At 42.3% G+C, this 19953-nt stretch overlaps 1 protein-coding gene across 2 annotated transcripts; it reads right to left on the bottom strand.

Moving 5' to 3' along the window:
• Positions 1-302: 302 nt before the first annotated feature.
• zbtb7c (zinc finger and BTB domain containing 7C) lies at positions 303-19718 on the bottom strand. Of its 2 annotated transcripts, none has more exons than XM_010766004.1 (4): positions 19629-19718; positions 3413-4144; positions 2650-3323; positions 303-2217 (listed from the first exon to the last, which is right to left on the bottom strand). In XM_010766004.1, the coding sequence occupies exons 2-4, from the start codon at positions 4130-4132 to the stop codon at positions 1611-1613; spliced, it is 2001 nt and encodes a 666-aa protein (XP_010764306.1). In that variant the 5' UTR covers positions 4133-4144; positions 19629-19718; the 3' UTR covers positions 303-1610. The 2 variants fall into 2 exon arrangements, with proteins under 2 accessions (XP_010764306.1, XP_010764307.1); XM_010766005.1 differs by lacking the exon at positions 19629-19718 and adding an exon at positions 10046-10356.
• Positions 19719-19953: the final 235 nt, after the last annotated feature.

Genomic DNA, 19953 nt, shown 5'->3' with positions numbered 1-19953 from the left:
TGGGTTTATTGTTTAATTGATCAGAACAGATTATGGTTGGCTTATTTACCCAAAGTAATTTATGGAGCAGTCTACACTGTTGTTAAATGTTGTATCATTGTAATCTCCTTTGTCTACTTGTCAGGTTTCACTGGTTATCTAAAACTTCCTCAATTTCAGAGTCTTGGTCTCTAAATGGTTCTCACACACACACACACACACACACACACACACACACACACACACACACACACACACACACACACACACACACACACACACACACACACAATTGGTAACTCAAATAATACGCCAAAGAAAAGCAAATTTCAACATTTAGTGTCTTTATAAAACAGATTTGCAAAATATAGCCAAGGCTCATTCATTTAAATATGCATAAATAGCAAGAAAATACTTTCCCATTTCAATTCAAATAATGTTATCGAACTTCTTTATACACAAATCAGAGATGAACATTATGAAAAACAGGGCGGAACCCTCTTGATTTGTTGCAGCAGGTAAAACACAAGCATACTGAATAGCTAAAGCGGCAGCTGATTAGTCACAAATATACATCCTCTGAAGACACATTTCATTAACATTAAAACAAATTCTTATTCAAGTCTGTGAATTATCAAAGTACACATCTTTGGATGGTTGCCTTTTTAAGATCAATATATATTTATATATATATATTTATATATTTTACATTTTCAGCAACGCAACTGTAATTAACACCACCATGGCCAAAACGTTTGTATCTATGTACAATAGTGCAGACGAGGAGCTTAACTCAGAACAAAGGCAGTGAAAGTTTAATAACACCTTATCAAATGTCCTGATTTGTTAGACTTCAAGTGGGTTCCCTTTGTTTCGGAATGTCATAAAATAACTATGTCAGGAGTAATTACACTTTCAGGACGTGTGCCGGATAACGCCCTGCTGTTATAAAACACTATTTTGTTTGTTTGGAAGGACAGGTCCCCTTTTTTAAAACATTTAAACACAATTTATCATAATTCAACTTGCTGTGATTTGTTTGGATGAAGGCTTATTCTAATGCAATGTATGACTAGCAAACTTTCCTTTTGTTTTGAGACTGAAATGTTATGATCACCTCCCTCTATAATACATTTTTGATTATTTTGTACATGTAATCGTGTAAATGTTTTACATTCATAGTCACTCATTTAACAATTGCAATAGATCCTGTTTTATTCATAGAATTTTTTTTTTACATATAAAGATTTTTCAGAAAAAGCCTCATCACATCTTAAGACATTTTAGAGTGATTTATTTTGCATTTATAGCATTTCAAACAACCCTGTAGATAAGTAACGCAAATAATATATATAACAGCATTTTGATATGTTTTCCTCATTAGCAGTGTCAAACTGTGTGCCTCCTCTTAAATGCTATCAGATTATTTGTAAACAATTATTCAACATGACATCTGTGAAATGCTTTAATGAGACAGTTTTCTCAAACAGTCTGCCACATCAGCAGCCTGCAAAGGGTTGATCAATCTCTCGTTCACTTTTTAAAAAGGTGCTTTAGCTTCTTGGAGCAGAAAAGACTCTGAGATTAAAGAGAATATCTTTCTTGTCCATTTTTTCTTTTTCTTTCTCAGTTCATTTGGCCGGCTCAGGGATGGGAGGAGCGCGCTCCAGCCTCATGGTCCAGGGGTCAGAGGGCGCAGCGTAAAACGGAGCGTGGGTAAGCACTTCTTCTCCAGACAGGGCGAAGGTGAACACCCCCCTCTGCCTCCCCGCTCCTCCCTTCTCCTCCCGTGCGATGTGCTTCCCCTCTGCTCGCCGCTCCTCCCTGCTCTCCCTAACCCCGCTCTTAAACCCCAGACCCCTGCTGGAGAGCATCTCCCCGAGTCCGTGGCTCTTGACTCCCTGGTATGCAGGGCTCAACCCGTTCTCCTCAAACCGGTTGGGGGCAGCAGTGGGGGGGCACAGGAAGTTGCTGTTGGGCGTGGACCGCCAAGCAGCTGGCTTACGTCCTCGCCTGGGGCGGGAGATGCGGCAGCTCTGCCTCTTGATGTGTCGGTGTAGGTGGTCGGAGCGTGTGAAACTCTTGTAGCAGTGCTCACACTGGTATGGCCGCACGCCGGTGTGGATCCGCAGGTGGTTCTTCAGGTCGTAGTTGTGCACAAACTTGGAGTTGCAGTGGAGGCAGATGTAGGGGCGCTCACCTGTGTGCTTCCTCATGTGGATCTTGAGTTTGTCTTGTCTGAGAAAAGAAGAAAAAAAATGTTCATTCAGTTAGTGGCGTGTGGAAAGGTTACCTCATCAATTATAGCATTGCAATTCTTCACACTTTTTGCCCTTGCTAAGTACAAGTGGGTTTAAAAAAGGATTTGTTTCTGCTGACATTAAAGGTCTGTGGAACTGTTCCAGAGCAAGAGGATGTAAGTGAGTTAGATACCACTAATGCAAAGAAACGAGCGTAGGGGGCTTTCCACTTAAACCCCTTTGATATTCAGATTTGGTAAAAACAGCTTAACCTCAGTCTAAAGAGAATTGCGGTACTTTTCCGTTAACCCTGCAGTTTTACATAACCTGATGCTTTGTAGCACAAAAAAAAAAACCAGAGAGCTCTCACGGTGATCTCTGTGTGCCAGTTAAGTAATGATGATGTGACAGAAAGTGCTGCCTTGCATACCTGGTGAATCGTACTTCACAGATAGTGCACATGTACGGTTTCTCCCCCGTATGCGTCCTCATGTGTCGAGGTAGTTTCCCAGCACCTTGGATGACCTTGTTGCAGATCGGACACTGCTGAGACGCTTTGGGCTTCATCTTCCTCTCCTCCTCCAGCTGCCAGGGGGGGAACAGAGCCCCCAGGTGGGACGCAGAGCTCAGGAAGTTCAGGTACGACCGGAAGTCGGCCTCATCCTTTATCGGCCCGAGACCCTGACCTTCTGACGGAGCTGACCCCGGGTTCATGGTGCTGCCTAGGCCCGAGCTGACAAACTCCTTTAGGAAGTTTCCGTGGAGCAGACTGAGCGGGATCTCGTCTTTCATCTCCTCCTTTATGATCTCTCTCTTCACAGCGAGATCGAGGGGTCTGGAGGCCTCCATCGGTGCCGCCGATTGGAAGCCGTGGGGGAGCCTGGTCTGCTGCGAGGCCGCCGCGTGGGGGTGCAGGTGGTGGCTGGGGTCCAGGAGCTGCTTGGGGAAGGCTGGGAACTCAGCGGCCCACATGGAGGGGTAGAAGCCCGGGATGAGAGGGGAGAAGTTGGCCCTCCTGTCCAGGGTTGACATACGCGGGTAGAGACCCTCCTGGAGGAGAGACTCGATGGAGAAATCCTTCAAAGCCCGACTCTCCATACTCTCCTGCAACACAACCCAGCATCATCAGCCTTCTGAACTTTAGAAAGTGATTACCTTTTCAAGCTTTAATAGCAGAATAACAAAACAACTACCTGTTTCCCTCTCATGTTGTCCGGAGACTGCGACTGTGACGAGTCTCTGTGCAGGTCAAACTGCTGCTGGTAGGTGGAGGTGCTGGGAGGGGGCGAGTCCTCCGCCCCCCGAGACGTCTGCTCCCCCCTGCTCTCCGACGACTGCAGTGACCTCTCGCTGACATCGTCCTCCTCATCCTCCTGCTCGTCCTTCCTCGACCCCTCGTCCTCTTCTTCCTCCTCTTCTTCCTCCTCCTCCTCCTCCTCCTCGGCATCCTCCTCCTCCTCCTCTCCCTCCTCCCCTCCTCCTCCTCCTCCTCCGCTGCCTCCACCCCCACTGTCCATGATCTCCAGGCAGACGTTGATGATGCAGGGTATCTCCAGCATCTGAGCGGCGTTCAGGATCTCTTTCACGTTGGACGCTGTCACCGTGAGAGTGGAAGTGTAGGCGAACTCCAGGATGGCTGCGAGAGAGTCCGGGGCCACAAAGTCGATTTCGTACACGGCAGCTGTGTGGTTATGATCCCCGCTATCGGTGGTGGCCACTGTGAAGAGCTTCTTGAAGTACTGGCTGCAGGCGGCCAGCACGGAGCGGTGGGTGCGGTACTCCTGGTCGCTGACGATGAGGATGACGTCGCAGAGCAGCCCGTCGCGCCGCTGCTCGTTGAGGCTGCAGAGGACATCGCTGCTGTGGTTTGGGAAGGGGATCCCAATCAGGTCCTCTTCTCTGTGATGAACCATGCTGATGGTTATCTATGGAAGGGAATGACAGTCAACTGTTTAGTGACACTTCAATTAGAGTGTGAAAATGAAGAAGACAACATTCTACTGGATCCACATATCCCCTCAAATCCTGAGTGTATTCTATATTTATTCTATATGATATACATATTTAACTTCATGTGACCATTATGACACATTTTCAGAGTTACTGTGACTTATTCCCAACGAAAAAATCCATCAGCGCTTTTACGAAAGATTATGTATAATATATAACTTATATATAGTACTTGATGATAGAAGTCTCCGTTATGAAAGGACTTTCTCAGATTGGAAGAGAATCAAAAAGTGAAAGTAATTATTTTGCAATTGATGTTATTGTTTTGTTAAAAATGGAAAGAAGAGTGTCTCAAATATCTGGGGAATGTAACACATTGATACTTTGGACATGTTATTATTTAATTTGATAATGCCTTTGGATTTCGTGCTGGCATTTGATTTCCTTTACAAATGGAAATCCACATAGTTGGCTTATCACTCCCTCAAGAAACGGAGAGTCAGTATCATAAACCTTTTTGCAGGAATGTAGATTTGTGCTGCAGGGATTATCATGAGCATGGAGTGCAAACTGAAAAATGATGTGGGCATGTTAAAGCAAATAATGAAACAGTTATTTATTCTGAAACACTGATTTAAAGGGAACAATAGCTGTAAATTGATACACATTTGAAATGCTCTTAGCTGAAGCTGATATTGTTAACAACAAGCAGTGACAGTCTAGCTTTATTAAAATATACTGTAGGCATGCTTGTTTGCGTGCCATCTGTGCAGCAAAGGCAACAAGTGGTAAATACAGCATGTCTCATTTTGAGCAAACATCACATCGGGTAATATTTAATCCTGAATGTGCTTTCACGATTTCTTGTAGGAGCGCGTTGCGACTCTGAGCGTTAGGGAAACCCATCATCTTGATTAAACATGAACTTTTTTTGTTATAATGTTTCTTGTGTTTGACACTTGATGATAAGTGCGTGAGAGTCTCTGTGATAATGCGTGTAACGTCCATCTCTCTTGTCTTTCTCTAACAGATGAGCAAAAAAAAAAACTGATGCCTTCATTGGAACAATACAGTGTGTGATTGGGATGTGGTGAGAAATGAAGAGAACAACAAAAGAGGTCAGATTGTACTCTAGATACTGTATCCTGTCAAAATGCTTACTTACGCACTCTGTCCTCTCCACACTTTCAATACACACACACACACACACACACACACACACACACACACACACACACACACACACACACACACACACACACGCACATCTCTTTTTGCTTTTCTTTAAGCCTTCATTCCACAGCTGCCTGAGTTCCTACCTGTTGATTCACTGCGCTGTTGTTTACAGTTACTGTGATAAAACTTCCTCTGGCAGGGTGCTCATTCATTCACATCTATGAATAGAGCTTAAACTTAGCCGTCCACACTTGGTGGTCACTGGAGGCATGTGTAGATAAATACTTTGAAGCGGGCTCGCTCACCACAGCTGCATTGTTGACTGGCTCGAAATGGGCCAGGGCTAAAGCCACACAGTCGTACACACACAAAGACACACTCGCACACACACACACACACACACACACACACACACACACACACACACATCAAGTGTCTTGCCTATGTGCAGTTGGGGATCACACCAGAGTGAGAGAAATAAAAAAATCTCAGAAAATCTGTAATTTCACCTGTAGGTATACAACGTGGTTACCAATCTTACATGTCGTTTTTTCTTGTCGATCTTGTTGCTAGGTAACTGTTGCTATGTTCATGCTATTGATACAGTGTGGTCATAATTAAAATGTCTATAGAGGGGGTGGTGGTATAGGATATAGGCCCGCAGACCTACACAGAACTACCTAGATTCGAAAAACTGGAACAAAAGAGTGACAGAGAAAGGCGTCTACAGTTGAAATGATATATAAAAACATGAATACTGAAGAGAACATATGTTCTATCTGCATTTCATTTGATGCTCCAGCAAATGATGTAACATGAAGTCCAGAAACGCACATAAAACTTCTGTCACTATTTCTGTAGTGCAGATTCATGTTTCTCCAACACCAAAGTACAGTATCCTTGTGTCTAACATCCAGAAAAGTAATAGCCTGGGTAGAAGGTGAGAGAATCTCCAGTGAGAGAGCAAGAGCGAGATCAGATGGCCTTAAAAGTTCCCTAACAGGTTGCACAAACACCAGCCGAGGGGCCCCTCCCTGTAGCAGCCTGCCAAGGCAAACAATAGTGCGGAGCTTGGAACAACACGGATTGGATAAGAGGCAGAGAGAAAGAGCCTGGCTGGGAGGGCTGTAACCCACTGTCATTCGTATGCGCTCGACCCATCCCACCCACTCCTGGAACCATGACACACATGCTGCTGTTGCTGTTTGTTCGCCTGGTGCCCCGGCGAGCACCACTCCCCTCTGTTCCCACTGTTTGCTTGCCACTAGCTAGCACTAGCTCTTAGCGGCCGGCCCCTAATTACAATGTGGAGAGGATCTAAGGAGGATGTGCCACATAGACAGGGAGGGGAGGAGGGCACAGCTTTCCCACCACAAGGTCCTGGAGCGACATTTCATTTCAACAGCCTTAACCCTTTACTCACTCCCAACCCCTCCCCCTCCACCCAATCGGAGCAGCCAGGGTGGGGACGCCTTGTGAAAGGCCTCTGATAATTACTGTTTAAGTCAGTTGGCTCTTTATCCATCTTACTCAGACAGTGAAGTCATGGAAGGACAATCCAACTTTTTCTTTATTGATAAAACTGACTTGATTGAAAAGATTTTCGGCCTTTTTTTATTTTTTTTAACGGCAGATTTCAATGAGTTAGGAATGAATGTTTCTATCGGATCGCCCTAAACGAGCTGTTTGTGTCCCATTGTAAAAATGATCTGTGGATTGAAAGAACATAAGAGGCTTGGAAGTCTGCATTGTTTGAATTTATTGTGAGCTAGAGTGACACTGAAACATTGATTGTTTTTAAATGGATGCAGAGTGATACATTTGTGCACAAATTTACTTTTTTATTTGTTGGGAACACCAGTTTTGGAATACACGCTTTTGTCTAAATCGTATTTTGATTCATCACGTATTTCTGTTTATCACACTGAATGAATTTACTTTAGATGAATTTCTGTCACATGCGTGAAAACGAATCGTACCAACTCGCTATTAACTATTCAATTAATAAACTGACCTCTAATGGTCAGTCTTGCTTTTCTGTCCGTCTCTCTTTTTCGCCTGCATGTACGTCTCCTCTCATGCCTCACTTAGTCACTAACACTTTCAACTCTCAGCACTCCCACCCCAAATTATGTGTCACCTTCATTTAGTGTCGTCCTTCTCCCGAGAACTTCATCTGTTTCCGGGCTCTGACCACCACCGCCAAAACTTGGCCTAATCAGTCTCCTCTTCCTCTTCCTCTCCTCCTCCTCCTCCTCCTCCTCCTCTCTGTCCCTGTTGCACCTGTATCATCATTATGCCCAGAGCAGAGCGGCTAACTTGTCCCCATCCCTGAGCGCTCAGGCCACAAATCAGCAGCTAATGTCCATCTCACCCCTTGTCACAGGCAGACACTCATTTGGCCTGTGAGCTCCAACACCTAAAGCCGAGTTTACCGCTGTCAGGCCATCCACCTGACCCACATGCTAAATCACCAGCAGCCAAAGTTTACCCCTGTCACCTACTGTCCACAGCCAACACCTGCCCACAGACGGACAATAATTTACAGTATTGACAGCCAAAATCCATCCCCTTATTAGGAGAAGACATTCATTTGACCTACTGTGTAAGCTAGTCCATTATCACCGGTAAAACTGCAGTGCACCTGCTTCTCAGGGAGACTCTTCCTTGGTCGGATTTTAAATGACAATTGTCTGGAGCCTGTGGAGGTTTTTAAACTCTATCTTAATTGCTGTCAACTTGAGCAGGTGAACACTATACACAGTAATGCCAGTTACAAAAAAAAAGGTTTTTATCTTGACAATAATGAGGAAACGTCAGGGGCAGAATTTGAGCATTTAACTGCTCAAGTTATGTTTAAAAGTTGTCAAATGTATTTACGAGAAGTTTACACAGTTTGGTGCACATTTATTCCACATTTACGCTTTTATAAAACACGTTATTTACGTTATTTTAGACTGACTTATATTTTATATTATTATCATTTTGGTTGAAAATCAGCCGGCATTTCTTTAATACATTTCCTAAAATGTAACACTTAGTGCTTGAAATGGCTTGTTACATTTTTTTTTTAAAAGTCAGCAATGTTTCATTATCTATTATTATGGATTATTAATGCCTTGAATTATTTCTTGATTTGAAATAATAGGAAATATAAAGAGAAAGAGAGAAAACACTGAATTTGTTCTCAATAAATCTGGAGGCCAAGTCAAGTCGCTCGGCCCCTTAAAGAGCCTGTCTGCACCAAGCGTCATCTCTCAGGCCTTCAGGGGGGCCTGCAGCTACACACCATTATCTCTCTCACCCCCCAAAGTAAACTAAAGTTTAGGGTTTGCCGTTAATAATCTGTTCCGTGATTAAAAATGTTTCATTTAGATCTTTTTCCATCTAACAAACAGATTTAATTTCACTATTCTAAGTCCCTTTATGTTTCTCTACCTCTCTGTTTTGTCCGAACCAACACTACCAAATGAACAAAAGAAGTTGCACATTCTTGATTGTTACAACGTGATATAAAAAATTGATTTTCCGAAGCAGGAATAATTTGGACAGTTTCATAATCAAGCCTTGGTAAGAAAAAATAATCTGCTCTATTTTTCCTGGATTCAAAAAAGAGTCCATTAATTACCATAAGGTGTAAAAAAGAATAGTAAAAAGGCTCATGAAAAGAAACGAAAGCCTTTTTCACACACTGACAGCTGCAGGTTAAAAGTGACTGAAGAGAATGAGATATAACAGAGTAACAATTTGTGATTAACCAAACCTGTAATTTGTAATTTTTGTAGAAATGCAGGTACTTTTCTGAAGTGACTTTAAGTGTTACATTATCAGATATACCAGCCACACGATACATTATAAAGAAATACTCCAACTGCTACATTATTATATGCAGCTGGATTTTCTTTATTTTCCTCTTACACTAAATTGTGAACTGCATATTCTTTTCTTTAAATATGAGACTACAAACACATCTTAATACATAATCATGAACAACAACTCATAAACAATTTTAATGGAAATACTGGTCATGGCATTTTGTAACAACATGAGGTAAGAGCGCTATGAGCTGACAACAAACCCGTTGTAAACAGTCATTTTCAGCTCAGCCTCAAATCCATAACATGTTTTTATTTTGTCCCCACTCACAAACATTCCCTTTATCTTTATGAATTACCTGAGCTTCTATTTTGGATTCAAAGCACAATGTCGTATAGATATGGAATATCTAAAAGTGCGATGTATAATTACCGCTGGAGACAAAACACATACTTAAGTCCAGTTAAACTACTATGTTTGACATTTCCAAGACGTGCTGTGATGCTATAAATGATCTTGCTATTTCCAGAATTTTACAGCACAATATTTACACTACAGCCTAAATAATTACATGAGTCATTAAGTGACTTTATTGACCTGTTTGCACCTTGTCAGGCCCTTTATGATCTAGAGCTTCAACACTCACTCAAACACTCTTTAAACAGGGACACTAAGTGCTGCACGTGTGCTCACTGTAACATAACGCACGAGTGCAAGCTTGTTCACTCACATACACACTCTGAAACAATGGGACAAATCATTATGGACATATACACTCAGACACACACCCATGTGCATTCTCTAAAACTCTGGCTTCCTTCTTGATTCACACATGTCTTGATACGCTCCCAAGCATTCCACAGCTTTCAGCACCCGTCACCTACCGTGCCTTCAGTTTCTTGATTCCCCTCACGTGTCTTTGTATTTCCAGACTACTTAGAGGCTCTGTTGCTCCTTGCTTGACCTCTCAGCATTGCCCTTTTTGAAAAGACACACCGCTGGCTCTCTAGTTGCTGTCAATCAGTCCGGCAGTCAGTCCATTCACAAGCTCCTCACACCGGCCACGGATGCCCATTCACAAAATTAAATGTAAAAAAAAAAAAAACACCCAAGGAGGAATATCCAATGGAGTGAAGAAAAAGCAGCGCAGCAGAGGAGAGCAGAGTGTGATTCTTGGGTCTGTCTGTGTAGCGGAGTGTGGAGTTGAGAGTCAGGCTCACTGTTGTGTGTGGCTCATGTAGGACGAGCGAGAGAGTAAGAGGAAGGGAGGGAGGGCAGCAGCACTGCGCTGTGGAGATGTCGCACCACTAGTTTTTATAGCAGGGTGGGTAGCTGGAAGATAATAATACCCCATCCTCCTCCACAACACAAGTTTAAACGCACTGTGTAATAAGCCCATGGCGCAGACACCCTCTGATTTAGGTCAGACAAAATGAATTTTTAGTTGTGTTAGAGTGAATTTTCGGTATAAAGGGACCGGGGGAAAGAACTCCAAGGGGTTGTTTGGGGAGACGGAGGGAGGGTTAAAAAGAGAAAGGAGGAAGCGAGAGAAAAGTTGGAAAACTATTTGGTTCACCTCTGTTGGTTAGTCTCAAGCTGAGAAGAAGAGATGTACAGGACTATAAGTAGTCTCACAGATGCAGATCTCTGGGTCTTTTTAAAAACAGTTGCACTGACAATTCTGTAATCTATCAAACATTTAACAAACTCTTTGAGTCCTCTGCACGTGTTTAGTCAATGTAGGGTTAAGAAAGGCAATGAGATGCATGCTGGGCGAGTGTAGCCCCCATAAACACTCAGTCACAACAGACTAATTACTGAAAACACATTAACACACTTTGGTGTGTGGCACCCTGCAGTCAGAAGCTTATAAAACATGCTGATTCAGTCAGGGGTGTACATTTTAAAGGAAATATCACTTAAAAGCTGACAATATCTGAGACAAAGTTAAACCACAAACACTGAAAAATACCACAAGCAAGGCAGACCTATTTTTCTCTGTTGAAACGTCTTTTTCAAAAACCAGGTTGAAGAGAGCAGTATAGGCCAATGTTAGTTTCTTGTTTTGAGTCAGAAAGCCACCCAAGCAAGGTAGCAGTTGGTGACAAACCACCGGCTCTATCTGGAGGTGGAGGAAGTTCATATCGTAAGGTGTAGAAATAACCCATTCTCTATAGACTTCAGTCTAGAAGAGTAAATCTGTTCAGCAGGCGTTTGGTGAGATTTTCAAGAACGCCAAGAAAATTAGGTAACAAAGGTAATGGTACATAGCATGGCTTACCAGACTGATTCTTCCAATTGTGTCAAAGTGTGTGTGAGTTTATGACAGCAATAAAAAGAGAAAAGGGAGAAAGAGTGTTTCCTTAGACAACCCAAATGTTATGACGTAGCACATTCAACAGATCTGAAACAGCCATTGGGATTTCCTGCATGACCTCAATAAACCTCGCCCTTTGTATGACTTACGTCTTTTAGTTTAATTTAGCTTACAGGAAAGCGTCATTGCCTGAGTGATACATTTTAAAATTGAAAACAAAACAGGGGTGCAGGTAATAAAACTTAAAGGGGACCTATCATGCAAAATGCACTTTTGTACGTCTTTTATACATGAATATGTGTCCCCGGTGTGTCAGGGAACTCACCAAGTGTCAGAAAACACAACCCTCTCTCTTTTCCTCCATACCCAAATCTCTAAAAACGGGGCTGCAACGGATCTGATACAGACTGATACAGATTTGAAATATCTCGGACGTCAGAAACGAGGAGCTCCACCTATATGGGCAACTCTCCACCTATCAGGAGGAGACAGCCACGGCCATTGCCGTTCAAAAGCGCTGGAGACGCTGTAGTACATATGCCAGGCCTGTAGGTGGCGCTGTAGTCTGCCACAAAAGCAACAAAGAAGACTTCTCACAGATTCAGCCTTTGCAAAAACAGGGCTAAAAAAGAGCAAATAGAGCGAAATGAGGCATGGCTAAAATGCATGATCTGTTTGGTATTTTGAAAAAACAACTTTGCAGACATGTTTTATATAGGTATGGCCCTACAATATATTATTCAAATATAGCATGATAGGTCCACTTTAATTTAAGAATCTAACATAGAATTAAGAAAAATTCCAAACCCTTTCCTTCATTCATAAAGGTGAAATATGCAGTCAGACATTGTTGTCTTAGCGGTCAGCGGACCTTCAAATCTACTGAAGTATTTCAAACCATCCACAAATCATAACTGACAATCAGACTATGAAAGCAGTCAAATTGTGTTGAGTTAACCTCCACAAACAAGAAGACATCAGAGTGTACATCAGACTGCTATGCCCACTTCCCTTTGGGGAAAACATGGACTGCAGCAGACCGCAGCCCATGCCCTGGCGGTTTACACTGTTTTGTACAGGGTGAGAGCTGAGGCCAGCTCACATTGGCATCTAGTATATATAAACAGGGTTAGCCACTAACTGCTAGCAGGCCAGCCAGACGGCCAGAAAAACAACATTTGCCATCTTATAAGATCGGCTATCTATTCTCAACACGCCGCTGCCGCCATAGCAGCATTCTGTAAGTGGTACCTGTGAACTGCTTTGTTCTGAACTCTGTAAAACTGCCATTGGCCATGATAGACATAAACCCAGGCGTCATCAAATGTGAAAAATACATTGATTTCCTCTACAGCTCATTTTGCGGTGTCAAAAGTGTTTAATCCCATCTGTAATGTGTGGCTATTAGCTTGATTTAAAAAGCTAAATCCTAATAACAAAATCAATCACAATTCAGTACACTCACAAAAAGGCAAAGGTAAGACAAAAGCAAACATTTATTTATGCCTAACTTGCAAATAAACACGTTTTTAGTATTTCTCAATTCTCAATGACTTTGAGATTTCTAAGTAATCAAAAACATTAAAATGTTGCCTTTTACAAATGTAATTGGCACTCCAGCCACCTTTTTTATTTTTTATCAGAAACCTCCAATTTGTGCGTTAGTTATATCTAGGTTGTGAAAAAAATCTAGGTTGTGAAAAAAATCTTTCAAAAAACCTTTTCAGTGATGTGCTTTCAACACGTTTTTTTTAACTGTCTTGTATTATTGTCTTGTCAACAGGACATTTATCTTGGGTTTCTGGTGTTTTATATCTCAGGCTAAATATATTTTCCTTTCCCCCCTTCGGTCTTTGCCAGTGAGGGCTACACCAAGACGTGGTGAGTCTTGTCACAAAACACGAGGACTGGGGGCTGAGTACGAGTCATCTGTTTTGTCTGTCTGTCTGGCGGGCGTCTCAGCGTACCTGTTTACTGCCTCCTCCTGCGCCCAGCGGGACACTCGTACCAGGGCACCAGATTGGCACTTTGGAGGGGGGGATGGGGTGTGAAGCATCATTACATGAAGTTGGTATCATGGAGACTTTGATGCTGTTCAATATGACATACACAGATTTCTCTCAAAAACTAAGAACTCATGAGAATATGTTTGACTATATAGCAGCAATGCAACCACATACCATCAAACCTAATTGGCATGTGTCAGTAACACAAAATATCTCACTTAAAAGCTTGTTATAAATACAGTTCCTCAAAGCTACAGAGCTATTGGCCCTGAGTGCTGAACTCTTAATGCTGTTAATATTAGGAGTACAATCTTTGATAAAAAGGATACTTTCCTTTCAAAAAGAACCACAGCATCAGTTGTTTCATTTCAGGCGGTACCCGGATAATACGTGTTTATTCTCAAGTGACAAAGCGTGTAGTAATTATGACTCTTCTCTTTCAGGAGGAAAGAAGGTTCTATGACAAAGTCTGTGTAAGTGGGAGGTGAAGGGTCATTAAAAAAATGCAATTCAAGAAGGTGTAGACAGCTGTGTTTCTCGTTTTAAACAGATAGCAAGCGTTGTTGTTATTCAAACCTTTACCATGATCACTCCCTAACTGTAACCGTGTTTATTATTGTAACCATTACAACAAAATTCCCTTATCCTTAAGAGAGCTATTTCAACCCAAACATTGATCTCAACCTGAAGTCTTTGGGGTCTTAACCTAAACAAACCTGCCAATAAGCGTTACTTTGTAAAGTAGTTTGGACACATTTTTGGACAAATGGACAAACTATGTTATTTCTTGGTTAGTTTTGAGAAGTTGTAAATGCTAAAATGTTTACACAGTCAATCTTAGAAGACCTTCATATTCAGGTTTAAAATGACGTGGCAGTGTGTGCATGGCATAAGAATCTACTCATCAGACCTTCCCAGGATTAATAGTCGTGGAAACAGACAAAAAAAACCGGCCCGACTTATGCCCTTCTCCTTAGTGTGTCGGAGGCCAGGTGTGGCCTATGGTGGGAGAGGAGCAGGAAAGGGAGGCGATCACCCCCCCACAGTCCAGAGATAGAGGATCGCAGCAGTTCTACACCCCGGCTCAAGTCCAAGGACAGAGATAGACACACAAACATATGCAATGTTGCTTAAACCCAAAGGGAGGCAGGCATGTGTGCAAAATAAAAAAACTACTGTTAACTCGCCCCTCTCAATCACAGAGACACACACCTGTCTGTCAATTCATTAGAACTCACCTCGGAGCATGCCATTCGGGTGAGTGAGTTGAGGGCGTTTTCTCTCTGCTGACCTTTCTCTTTGCGCTTTAACTCTCTACTTTTGTCTTCTTTTCAAACACCCTAATCAGTATTGGAATATTTGCCAGAAGGGAGGTAGGGTACACAAGCTGCATATTTCGAGCTGCGAGTAGAAGAGTTACAGTGTTTCACAGCTGGTCGTAATGCGTTGATTGAACTCAATGCTGTGTGAGAATACCCTGACTGTCTCTGGTGATGTTTGTTGATTATTACCTCCCCCAAGGAGGTTATGGTTTCTCTTAATGGTTTACAGCATGGAAAAATTGATCCGATTTTCATAAAACTTAGTTGAATTATGTAGGATTGATCTCGAAAAGAACCAACTAAATGTTGGAGTGGATCCTATTCTTGTTGCAGATACAGCAATACATTGATTTCCTTTTATGCCTTAAGTATAGTATGTTGCATTGTTGAAAGAGCCTGGGACATAAGATGTCTATTGTCAAAACTATGCTTTTGTGCATATGACTAAAGCCTTTGCATTTTTTTTTAATTAACCTCACAAGATGGGGCATGGCCTTGGCCTAGTTCTGCGCTCTCCCAAACCCCGTTCTAGTTTTTTATGTTTAAGGCCACCTTCGTTACATTTTATTATTTTATTGATGTCAATGGAGTCAAACTGCCCAAACACTCCTCCACTCCTCCACCTTGCTGCTTCTGAATGCATTATTTTATTTATTTAATTTACTTGTGTGAATATGTGTGTGCGTTGGGAGGGTCGTGGGGTGATCGAGGACAACTCCTTATAGTGATAACGAGAAGGAGGCCAGCCTCTGCCTGCCCTCAGGTAGTGTGTGTGAATGTTTGTGTGTGCGTGTGCATGTGTGTGTGTCAGCAGGAGAGCCCTCGGGCACTCTGGCACCTCCTAATTAAACCAGTAAGGCTGCAGGGCAGGGGAGACAGATGCCTGTCATGGCACACACACACACACACACACACACACACACACACACACACACACACACACACACACACACACACACACACACACACACTCTCATGCACAAGGTAACGGACCACATTCAACCACATGCACACCCACAAACACACAAGTGCAATTCGTAGGTCAGATATTTTTGGACTCACACCCACTCAGGTATCACACAGGTAACGAATCAGTATATGAGCCAAGTGACGAAAGAGACGCAGTGAAACTAACACAGCAGAAACATAATTCATGTTCATAAATCTGATAATAATCCAAGACGAAAATGATTTTGACAAACCTCACTGTTTTAGCGACCTAACTGGTGAATATGCAAGTTTTATTAAGGAATACATTAGTTTTTTCAGTGGTTAGCCTTAGGTTAGAACTAATTTGGCTAATTTGGTTTTATAAATCAGTTAATTAACTCTCATTAGGTTTCTTCCTACCTGGAACCTGCTGTATTACTGCAAACTTGCTCACCATTAACACACCAAGCGTGCCTCACACACACACTCTCTCTCACATGCATTCGTGACCAATAGCTGCTTCCAGATTGACACATCTCTCTCTCTCCAGAGCACAGAATGAGACATAATTGTGCTGGATGTCTGTTACCTGCAGAGTCTGTCACTTTTTGTCTCTCTTCCCCCATGTAAGGCCCAGTGCTGCAGGCGACCACATATAGTACTTAGCAGGCTAACTGCTGTTTGTCTGGGGTGGGTGGGCGGATCAAGGCACGCTGCTCTCCTTTCTCTCCCCGTGATTAGATAGCATAAGCAGGCCAGCTAGCCTAACCCACACACTCATGTCTCTAAAACTGCCATCCAGCCCCGCTTTCTCTTTCGCTGCCTCTCACACACAGGTGGGTGGACCCACTTATTCAACCCAGATCTTTCTTTTAGACATTATGAAATCGTGCTCTGTTTTTCTTCTTTTCTTCATCGAACACCCTGATGCTGAATGGCATTCAACTCTGTTTCCTGCAGATCTGTTCTACAAAGTCGTGCTTTCCTTTTTTTCTGATTTACTGACTTCTAATTATGTCTGATTGCCAAGCTGATAATCATGTTTCTTTGCACTTGTCAATCTGCTGAGGTTAGGTGGGTTGCCAGTGGTTACAGAGGCCTATTTTGTTTTATCTAGGTAACATTCAGGAAACACCCACAATTTAAAATGCTTCATTGCAAAAGCACAAAACAAACCACCACCACTAACGTTTCAGATGTTTAAATGTATCACAATAAACGTGTCAGATTAGTTTGACCTTACAGGGCAATACAAATACCATTGTTTATTACATTTTTACTGGGATATAGTCAATATTATGCTAATATAATTATTATTTTATTATAACGGATTCATATATGATTTTAAGTAAATTAGTAATTCATGAAATGATTGTCTCAGCAGCCCTTTAAAATAATAAATATACCCTATACCTAATGTTATATACGCAAATAACTAGTTGTAAATCAATAAAACCATTAGAAAATGATAATATGACAAAAGGGCATGTATGTATGTATGTAGTTTCAATATGTTGCTCCAAGGTGAGGTAGCTGTTAAAGTTTGTCACTTCTGTATTGAAAAATGCCACAATGTGAGGAAAGCTGCAGTTGGTTCAGACAGAGGAAAGAAAAGAGGGAAAAGAAGGAAATGGAGAAATTGTAAGCGGAAAGAAAGAATATAGTGGGAGCGACCGAGCCGACCTCTAGGAGTGTGAGTGGCTGCCTCCCTGGCTGCTTCGTCCTTTGAGCCAGGCGCTGTGTTTCGTGAGGAACGCAAAAGTACACAGATCCCACAGAAGGAGCTTTTTTGGCAAGGCTCGGGCCTCCCACCCACGGCAGCCTCTTCAAGCCTCCTCCCATCCTCTATTCATCTGTGAGGGGCGGCTTACTCACCCAGCCCAACTCCACACACACAACAAAACCTGGACCTCCATCCCACGAAGGAGGGCGGACACGCACACAAGCACACACACACAAACAGCTACCCGGCCATTGTATACATACAAACTCACATGCTGGCATTAACCTGAACTTGGGGTTTGTTGAGATTAGCTTATTAAATGTTTCAGCATTATTAAGACTATGTCTCAGCTGCGTGATTCAAAAACACTGATTTTTGGAGAACAATGACAAGAAGACATCTGTGTCATTAGATGTTAAGATCAGATTGTGTACCCCCGTGTTGATGATGTTACATGGGCATGCCCACACGCTGTCAGGTGGGAAGAAGGCGTGTGGACTCATTCACTCTGTCAGTCTCATAATGAACACATTGCATTGTTTTGCAATTATGTATCTACCTCCTCATTCACCTGCCACGTTCATCCACATCTCTTAAGTTTCTCAATCATGTACTTTTGCGCTGTCAAACACATCAAAACACTCTATAAAAGGCACACAAAGTTCCTTGGCTCTTAATATACAGTGTGCTATACTGTAGGTGAGATTGTAAAACACGAAATAAATGAGCCTAAGGTAATGTTTGTGAAACCCACCAATGTAAGGGAGGCTGTTTAACAAAAGACCTGCCAGGATCAGGTTCAACTGAGTTCATCCTGTAGGATAGAGGCAGACGGAGGGCTGTAGATCCGGCTGTGTGACGAGAGAAGGTGTGGTACTGTCTACTTTATTCACATTTAAGCGACTCTGTGATACAAAGAGAGCTCGATAGGGGCTTCTTCTTGTTTGATGTCTATATTAAAGAAGGCTGATTAAGGCTGAGGGCAGAAGCGTATGTGTTCTATACATGCTCCTTTAAATCATTTAAAAATAAAAGTGCAATTTTCACTCTGTTTGTCACTTCCTGGCTATACATTTGCCAATAAGAACCTTCATTTTGTACTTACACATGAATCATCCATCATGTGTATGAACAACTTGTCACTTCACCTGCTGAGAAGCTGTGGTGAATTGCTGCAATTAGTTTACATAAAAGATTAACCACTAAAGCCCCAAGGCAATGCCTCTTCTAACAGGCAATGTAGGAAACTTTACCTATAGCAAACTCCGATCATTGTAATAATTTAATTATATTATGTCAAATTTAAAGATGGAAACATGCGGTAACTATATCTCCTAGACCAGTAGACATTGCACATTATAGGCTTTTAATAATACCCAAAAGGTTAACTAATGTGTTTTTATTATGAGGGTATCACAGACAGGAAGAGTGAAATAATGACATGTCACACCTCAACCCCCACATGTGTCGTACAGAGAAGCTGTATCTAAAGAGAAAATTAGTCACTAATTTCTCATATTAGAATGAAAGTGAGATTTTAAGATTTCCAGAGGAGCGATGACATTGCGTTTGTCACTGACGAGTCAATTAAGAAACCTAACAAGCATAACATTTCATTTTAAAACCACTGGCGCTCTCATAATGATAGAATCGTGATGATGGCAAGGAAAAATATAATAAAAATAAGAAATGTATATCGTGCACAATCAGTCATCATGTAGTTCTACAAGCTGCTGCTGTCAAAACAAGTATAAAAATGGATATCAGTCTGTTTCAGCTTTCTCATGCTTTCTCTTGCTTCCTCCTCAGTGTTTGGCTTTTATGTGCAGGGGGAGGCTTTCACTGCGAGCACATCTGTTGCAAGACATGCACACACAGGGTAGTTTCTGTATGGCAATGAGAATACCCTCAACAACCCTTATTATAAAAGATTCAGACATGGAGTGATTTGCAACCTAAAAAGGGAACACAGGGTAACCTGTGAAAGGTCAGCCATCCTTTAGTATGATTCTGCCGCTCGTGGGTGGCCGACACCTTTTGCATACTTTGAAATGTTCCCACCGCACAGAAAATATGAATCTCTCATTATTACTTCCTGAGGGCAGGTGAAAAAGTAGAAAAAAAACAGTAAAGAAAACAGAGTGAAAGAGACAGTTAGATGTTACTGACCTTTTAAGAAGAGAAGTTTTGATTTCAGTTCCTCTCTAGCGCTCTCAGGAAACTCAACTGTGTCTGAGCACTGGCAGACTTGTGAAAGTGAGAGCAGGCGAGATAGAGAGTCAAATTTGCTCTGAAGGTGTGTCAGTGATTTGGGGGAGTGAAAAGGTACCACAAAATGGTTATCTAAGAAACACAACAAAACAAAAACTTCTACACCCACCAGCCTCTGCCAACACCCCTCCCTCCACCTAAACCAAAAGTATTTGGCAGCGTTCCCTACCAGTCCACCTGTGCTTAGGGGAGGGGAGTGACACGCACTCACACTCACTGGGCC

This window comes from Notothenia coriiceps, unplaced genomic scaffold (genome assembly GCF_000735185.1).
Source record: "Notothenia coriiceps isolate Sejong01 unplaced genomic scaffold, NC01 NC01_scaffold00002846, whole genome shotgun sequence".
Lineage (NCBI taxonomy): Eukaryota > Metazoa > Chordata > Actinopteri > Perciformes > Nototheniidae > Notothenia > Notothenia coriiceps.
This window is presented reverse-complemented; position numbering and strand designations above follow the sequence as displayed.

What these genes read in the sequence shown, in the direction of transcription:
- zbtb7c (XM_010766004.1), bottom strand. Translation starts at nt 4,132, where the DNA reads ATGGTTCATCACAGAGAAGAGGACCTGATTGGGATCCCCTTCCCAAAC. An exon ending in ACAACATGAGAGGGAAACAG is followed by an intron (nt 3,324 to 3,412) that starts GTAGTTGTTTTG and finishes GTTGTGTTGCAG; the next exon opens with GAGAGTATGGAGAGTCGGGC. An exon ending in TGTGAAGTACGATTCACCAG is followed by an intron (nt 2,218 to 2,649) that starts GTATGCAAGGCA and finishes TTCTTTTCTCAG; the next exon opens with ACAAGACAAACTCAAGATCC.